We start from the raw sequence: 8319 nt of genomic DNA on the forward strand, positions 1-8319 counted from the left end.
AGAAACAAACCATGTGAGTGGGGAAGACTTAAATCTTTAAATCCAAAAAGAGAAGTCTGCCTGTGCAAGTCCAAAAGTCAAAGCATCAAAACCAAAAGATCAAAGCCCACTTCTTTATGAAAAGAAACCAACGAGAGCAATTGCACATTGACAGTAGCCTTGGTTTTACGTAAGCAGTAAAATTGAGTTGGGATTGGCATGGGCCATGTCTCAACCACTACCAAGAGAAGAATTTCTTTGCAACATAGGTAGTTACGCGGCATCACAAATATAAAGAGGGAAGGTCTTAAATCTCAATGTCCCAACCTTCCATTCTCTCATATTTGAGATGCCATGTTATCAATTTTTTTGAATGATATTCAAGAAAAGAGTAATCTAAAAAAATTCATAGGCTCACTATCCCTCTTACATTGAAGTTATTCTCCTCAAAGAGAGCTTCAATTCAATATTTCTCAATATAAATAAACCAATGCATGCACAAAAGTAATTGGGCTCTAGTCCCCAACATAAGCCCAAACAGTTGAGTGGGTTTGTCTCAGTTTTCTCATCTTAAATAAGGTAAGGCTGAAATTGATGCTGGGCTCAGCTTCCAATGGGCCAGAAAATTAACTGTCCCTTCAAGGATTGCTCAACAGCTTTGGTGATTGACATTGGACAAGAAGATCAAGTTAATGTGAGGGGGACAGAGTGCCCTGTTTGCCATAGATGGTTCTGTGCAGGGTGTCAAGTGCCATGGCATTCAGGGGTTGAGTGTGAGGAGTTTCAGAGGCTGAATGAGAATGAGAGAGGGAGCGATTATCTAATGATGAAGGAGCTTGCCAAGGAGAAGCAGTGGCAGAGGTGTCCCAGGTGCAAAATTTATGTGGAGAAGACTCAAGGTTGCTTGCACATTACTTGCAGGTCAGTTTGTTTTTGGTGTTATCTTCAAAACTTGCATCAGGCATATGCATATATGTATGTATTCTACTTATCTATACCCACTTATCTTTTTTGCGGGTGTTCTTAGAATGACTTAATTCCTGCACAAAAGAAAATAAATCTGCTCTAGATAATTTTTCTATATCTATATAATATATATATATATATATATATATATACATATGCAAATGTTGTAACTGTTGAGAGTAATGTAATGTGGAGCAATGTCCCATATCGAAAAATTAGATCTTAGCATATGTGCTTATAAGTCTTGGGCCTCTTCACCCATTGCCAATTGGTTTTGGGTTGGATGCTCTAATTCTAGTATGGTATCAGAGCTAGGTTATCCGCGTGTAAGGCTCAACGGTCACACGTGCTCCTACGTCACCCAATACAATTTGTTCACGTGTAAGGCTCAAAATCTCGCCACACGTGTAGGGGCGTGTTGAGAATAATGTGGAGTAATATCTCATATCGGAAAACTAGAGCTTAACATATGTGCTTATAAGTCTTGGGCCTCTTCATCCATTGCCAATTAGTTGTGGGTTGGATGCTCTAATTCTATTAGTAACTTATACATAAATTAAGATTTCTATTTTGTTTTTTAAGATCATAAATGTCATCACCATCATGGTTTCTTAATTTTCCGAAGTTATTAAACAATAATACTTATATTGCTTTTCCATGGTAAATCGGTAATTGTAAATGGCCTTAATTTTATTTGATATGTTATGTTTCTAGACTTGATACTTTTACCTGATGAAATCTTGTTTACATGTATAGTTCATAATGACAAATAAACAGCATGATATAACATTACCTTTCAAATGGATATTATGCCTGATAGAACCTTGCCTCTTTTAGTGCAGGTTTAGTGCTTTTGCATATATTCTTTTTGTTTTTTTGGGTCGGCTTTTGCATAGATTACTTGGTAGAAGTTTATCTCTTATTTATTATGGTTTCAGGTGCCAATTCCACTTCTAGCTAGCCCCCGCTCACTTGTAGAGATAAGCTCATTTTAGTTCTCTTTGTATTTTATTTTATAATTCAAATTGGCCTTGACATGAGACCGATTTCTGGCCCCATGGATTATGCTCTTTAAATTACATTGTCTTGAAATGTTATATGAAGATTGAATCGTGTGCAACTTTGTTCCTCTTCTCTTTCGTTCTTTTGTTTATAGATTCAGTAGGGGTATACTAAAAGCTTGATATAGTAATGGTAAAATCGATGCCATATATAATATAAAAAAAAAAAAAAAAAAGATAGAATCGCTTCATGCCTGTCTGAAGAAAAGATTAAGCTGTTAAGCTTAACAGAAAGACAAAAGGATTTGGTGGTTCAGCTGGAAGAAAACCAAGCCTACATCCACATAGAGACCCTTAATCTCATTAACATTGTGAAGACAGCATTCTGCTATCTTGGTACAAATAAGGGGCTGGGAACAGCACCCAACGAACAAATATTAAATGCCTCAAAGGGCTACAATAGCCTAATAACAGTAAACAGGCCTTTCTGGCTACTCGAGGAAAGAATAGGAACAGCCACTCATTTATTAATCCAACACTCCCCCTCAAGCTTGGGCGAGAACATTGGCAGATCCAAGCTTGGACAAGATATGATGGAACTGATTGGTTGGAACGCCTTTGGTGAGGATATCAGCAAGTTGGTCGCCACTTCTCACAAACAGAGGCTTGATAATGTTTGCTTGAACTTTTTCTCGTATAAAATGGCAATCAACCTCAATATGCTTAGTCCGTTCATGAAAAACAGGATTGGATGCGATGTGAATGGCGGCTTGATTATCACACATAAGTTTCATAGGGAGAGAGAAACTGACTCCCAAATCTTTGAGGAGATACTGAAGCCAGACTAACTCACTTGTAACAGATGCCATGGCCCTATATTCGGCTTCAGCGCTGGAGCGAGCAACCACAGTTTGTTTTTTGCTTTTCCAGGTAACGAGATTGCCGCCAACAAAAGTACAGAACCCAGAAGTGGACTTTCGGTTAATGGGATCCCCTGCCCAATCTGCATCACAGTATCCCATGATCTGAGAATGTCCATGAGGAGCCATTACAATGCCTTGACCAGGGGAACCTTTCAAATAGCGAAGGATCCTTTTAACTGCTGTCCAGTGGTGTGACTTGGGTGAGTGCATGAATTGACTGACCTGACTCACAGCAAACGTGATGTCAGGACGAGTGATAGTGAGATAAATCAACCTACCCACTATTCTTTGATATTTGCTGATGTCGGTTAGAGGTTCTCCATCCAAGTCGAGTTTACCTTTACTTGTAACAGGATTGGACATGGGTTTGACATCAAGCATGCCGATTTCTTTGAGAAGATCCAAGACATATTTTCTTTGGTTTAAAAACAAGCCTTTGGTGGAGGAAACAACTTCAATGCCGAGAAAGTACTTGAGAGTACCCAAGTCTTTGATGGAAAATTGTTGAGAGAGAGATGACTTTAGTTGGGCAATAGCAGTTCTACTGCTTCCAGTGATAATGAGATCGTCAACGTAAATGAGAACAACCACAATTCCTGAAGAGCTTTGCTTAATGAACAGGGACGAATCAGCACAACTACGTTTGAATCCTGTGCCTTCGAGAACATAACTTAGCTTAGCATACCAAGCACGAGGGGACTGCTTCAGACCATAGAGAGCTTTGTGGAGCTTGCACACCATACCAGTCGGAGCTGTGTGGATGTACCCGGGGGGAATGGTCATAAAAACTTCTTCCTCTAGTTCACCATGTAAGAACGCGTTTTTTACGTCCATTTGATGTAGAGGCCAATTGTAATTGACAGCCACAGATAAGAGCACACGAACAGAGTTCATTTTGGCAACAGGGGCGAAGGTTTCCTTATAATCCACCCCATAGGTTTGGGTAAATCCTTTAGCTACCAGCCGTGCCTTATGTCGCTCTATGGTTCCATCGCAATTGAACTTTGTTTTGTAGACCCAACGGCATCCAACTGGTCTCTTATCCTTTGGAAGTGGGACAATGGTCCAAGTTTTATTGTCTTCAAGTGCTTGGAGCTCTTCTTGCATTGCTTTACGCCAAATGGGTTGTTTATTAGCTTCATGGAAACTGGTTGGCTCTGTGATCTTTGAGATACAACTAACAAATGCAACATGTGAGGGTGAGAAATTATTATAAGAGAGATAATTGTCAATAGGATACCTGGAGACTTGATAGGTGACAAAGTCTTTGAGCCTTGTTGACTCTTGACGAGTTCTATTGGACCTTCTAGGAGCTTCAGAGGGAGGTGTAGGTACAGGTTGATGGGAAGCAATTGAATTGGTGTCTATGGCTTCCAATTCGCTAGTAGCAGGATGTGTAGGCAGAGGGCAGTCATCCACAATGGGTAGTGGAATTTGATCAAATAAATTCTCCCCCTGAAGATGTGTCTCTTGTTGAGTTCCAAATAAAGGTTTGGTTTCGTCGAAAGAGACATCCCGAGAGATAAGGATCTTCTGAGTTAAGGGATCATAGCACTTATACCCTTTTTTTGTGGAGGAGTACCCAAGGAACGCACATGAGGTAGCTCGAGGTTCCAACTTGTCTCGGTGAACAGCTTGAATATGCACAAAGCATTGACAGCCAAACACACGTAAATGAGACAAGTTCAATCGTCTGCTTTTAATAACTTCAAGTGGAGATCTGAAGTTGAGGACACGGCTAGGTAATCTGTTGATTAAGTAGGTGGCAGCGAGGACACCTTGTGACCAAAACTTCTTGGGAACGTGCATTTGGAACAAGAGAGACCTTGTTTTTTCAAGTAGATCACGATTTTTTCTCTCTGCCACTCCATTCTGCTGAGGGGTGCCTACACAACTTGTTTCATGTAAAATGCCATGTTCAGATAAATACTCAATGAAATTGTTGGACAAAAATTCGGTGCCATTATCTGACCTTAGAACTTTGACATGGGAATTGAATTGGGTAACAACCATGCTACAAAAATCTTTGAAACAAGACAAAGTTTCATTTTTTGATTTTAAGAGATAAAGCCAGGTAGTACGAGAACAATCATCCACAAATATAACAAAATATTTGAAACCATCATGAGAATCAATAGGGGCTGGTCCCCATAAATCAGAATGTATTAAATCAAATGGTTTCTTAGCTCTAGAAACAGATGACACAAACGGTAATCTAGTTTGTTTAGAATAATGACAAATGTCACACTTAAAAAAGCTAGAATTAAAAGAAGGAAACAAAGATTTGAGCACACGGGTAGATGGATGGCCCAAACGTTGATGCCACAAGTTATCAGTTGCTGAGGCAGAAGCTTTAAGTACCCTGGGCTGATTGATTGGTTGCCTTACCAAGTACAGCCCATTGGAATAAACTCCCTCACCAATCTTCTTCTTGGTCATTCGATCCTGAAAGACCACAGAATGTGAAGAGAAAATAGCATCACAGTTTAAAGCATTGGTTAGTTTGCCCACTGATAACAACTGAAAAGGAAATGAAGGTACGTAGAGTGCATCAGATAAAACATTTAAACCAAGTGGATTAAATTTTCCATAGCCAAGAACAGGTACAGAACAACCATTGGCAACGGATACAGACTGATTCTTATCAGCATGTTGAAGATTTTGGAGACCCTGCTTGTTGTTAGTCATGTGGTCTGTTGCTCCCGAGTCTACAATCCAGATATCAGAAAGAACATTATGGGACAAAGATGAAAAAGCATGAAAAGTACCTGGAGCAAGAGAAGTCGATGGACAATCAGAATTGGATTTCTCATTTCTACCCATTTGTTGGAGCAGTTGAGTGAGTTGATTGATTAAAGCAGAAGATGAGGAATTTCGGGTGGTAGTTTCATCTGAAGCAAGATTAGCTGTAAACTTTGGTGGACCTTTGCTATCTGTAGTAGACTTTAAAAAATTTCTATTGTCCTTGTTGAATTGGCGTTTCAAGTGTGGATAAAGAATCCAGCATCTGTCCTTAGTGTGTCGTGCTTGTCCACAGTGTTCACATGAGACAGGACTTCGTTTCCCCTTGAAGTCTTTGAAATTCTTATTTTCTGATCGTTGCTTCTCAGTCACAAAGGCTTTTGATTCTGATAACTCAGACATAGATTTTACTAGAGGATTCATGGTCTTTTTCCTCACTTCTTCTCGTTGAATAGTAGTACAAATATTGGAGAGAGTAGGAAGTTCAATACTCATGAGAATATGCTTACGTAGATCTTCATACTCGGAATCCAGGCTGGCCAAAACTTGAAAAATCTTATCTTCTTCTGCACGTTTTAGAAGGGTTGTGTTATCTGTGGTGTGAGGTCGGTATAGTGCTAGCTCATTCCACATGCCTTTTAGCTTTCCCAGATGTTCAACGAAGGTTTTCCCACCTTGAGTAAGGCTTGCAATTTCTTTCTGAAGTTGGAAGATGCGAGCTGCGTTGTTTTGATGGCCATACATTTCTTTGACAGATTCCCAGAGAAGTTGAGCAGATTCAGAATAGCTGAATATTTCGGCAATCTGTGGTTCCATGGAATTAAGCATCCATGACATGACCAGTTGGTCTTTACAAAGCCACTCTTCAAATTTTGGATCTTCAGCTTCTGGAGCAGTGATTTTTCCATTGATATAGCCAAGTTTTGATCTTCCTCCCAAAGCCAAAGTAATAGCTCTAGACCAAGGAATGTAGTTCAGGCCATTCAGTAAAACAGAGCAAAGTCTGAGACTTGGATTGGACTCTGGTTCAGACAAACCCAAAGTAAATGGTGATGAAGGAGAGGGTACATATACGTTTAAACCCAAGGGCGACCCAAAGGGGTGTTTCTCTTGTTCTTCCCCCATGTAAGAAGAGTAAGAAAAAAATGCGGAATGGTTAAGGAGCTTAGTGCTCTGATACCATGAAGAAAAGATTAAGCTGTTAAGCTTAACAGGAAGACAAAAGGATTTGGTGGTTCAGCTGGAAGAAAACCAAGCCTACATCCACATAGAGACCCTTAATCTCATTAACATTGTGAAGACAGCATTCTGCTATCTTGGTACAAATAAGGGGCTGGGAACAGCACCCAACGAACAAATATTAAATGCCTCAAAGGGCTACAATAGCCTAATAACAGTAAACAGGCCTTTCTGGCTACTCAAGGAAAGAATAGGAACAGCCACTCATTTATTAATCCAACACTGTCATTAAAATAGTAGCATGGGCAACAATAGCAGTAAGAATTACACAGGAAGAATTACAAATGGATACAGATTTATTTGGATAAATTAAGTGGAACACAAATTAATGAATTCCCAACTCCCAAGAAAACAGTGATAGAGTTGAGTTACAATTTCATTTTATTTGAGATAGAAAATAAGATGGTCCGCTTGTGCATGTTTTAGAATTGAATGAATTAGTGGGCTTACGTAGGGATTAATTAATTAAGATTGGGAGATCGATGGATCAATCTTAATTAATGAATGAAATTAATTATCTGAAGAAACCTCTATTTGAAGTTCTGGTGATGGCAGTAAGCAGTGAAACGACAGCCATGCAAGTGGCTCCCACCAAGAGAACTCCGGTGGCAATGTTTGCCTGATCAAAGAAATCATCATTCTTAGTTTGTGCTTCGTCCAAGTCTTCAAGACCACCCAATGCTGCCAGCACCGGAAATACAACCTTGAGGAACCTTTTGAACTCAAAACCCACTCCAAAACCAGCACCCACACCCGCAGCCAGAAGCAAACTTATCACCTGCAAAAACATTTAGACTTGTTTGATACATAAGATTGGATTGGATATGATAAATGGCTATATATAGGACCTTGTCTGCATAGAAATCAAAGTCGGGCATGCATTTGCTGCGTATCAAGCGCTTTTCGGTGAAGGCATAGTATATGTTCAAAGGTAACTGGAATATCGTGTATGCTGCTCCAATTGCTGCAGTTGAAACCACAAACCTGCATATACACCATATTGCATAGGCATATATAATTAATATACACACGCGTACACTTGATGTAATTAAGAAATGAATGAATTAATTACCTGTATGTAATGACATCCTGAAAACGTTGTTTTTCTCCATCAAGTGTGAAGTTGTCGAGAACAAATAACACCACAGAAGCAACTAAGGATAAAAGGGTGAAGATCCTCAACACAAGAATTGTGTTAGGAATAGCTTTAGACGCCATTAATTAATTGATAATGTAAAGCACGTACACAAATATATCCTTTGTAATGGAATGAACGCACTTCTGTAACTGCTTACTAGCTAGTGCATGCAATACCAAACTAGGCGCCTAATCGATCTTTTGTTTATAAAGCAAACAAGAACCGGCCTTCTCGTTAATGTCAAGCATCTAAATTTGTCTTGTTTGTATTTGTTATGGTGCAAAAGTGACGACCTTACCAATATCTAGCCGGATGCCGATCGAAACAGCAC

At 39.5% G+C, this 8319-nt stretch overlaps 2 protein-coding genes across 2 annotated transcripts; one reads left to right on the forward strand and one right to left on the reverse strand.

The window, feature by feature from the left end:
• Window positions 1-592: 592 nt before the first annotated feature.
• On the forward strand, window positions 593-1016 carry LOC147275376 (E3 ubiquitin-protein ligase RSL1-like). The gene is made up of 2 exons (XM_086228403.1): window positions 593-900; window positions 1007-1016. The coding sequence occupies exons 1-2, from the start codon at window positions 593-595 to the stop codon at window positions 1014-1016; spliced, it is 318 nt and encodes a 105-aa protein (XP_086084529.1).
• A 6103-nt stretch (window positions 1017-7119) lies between these two features.
• LOC147275377 (CASP-like protein 4D1) lies at window positions 7120-8319 on the reverse strand. The gene is made up of 3 exons (XM_086228476.1): window positions 7923-8319; window positions 7699-7834; window positions 7120-7628 (listed from the first exon to the last, which is right to left on the reverse strand). The coding sequence occupies exons 1-3, from the start codon at window positions 8066-8068 to the stop codon at window positions 7365-7367; spliced, it is 546 nt and encodes a 181-aa protein (XP_086084602.1). The 5' UTR covers window positions 8069-8319; the 3' UTR covers window positions 7120-7364.

Source organism: Dryas octopetala, chromosome 9 (assembly GCF_963921425.1).
Source record: "Dryas octopetala chromosome 9, drDryOcto1.1, whole genome shotgun sequence".
Lineage (NCBI taxonomy): Eukaryota > Viridiplantae > Streptophyta > Magnoliopsida > Rosales > Rosaceae > Dryas > Dryas octopetala.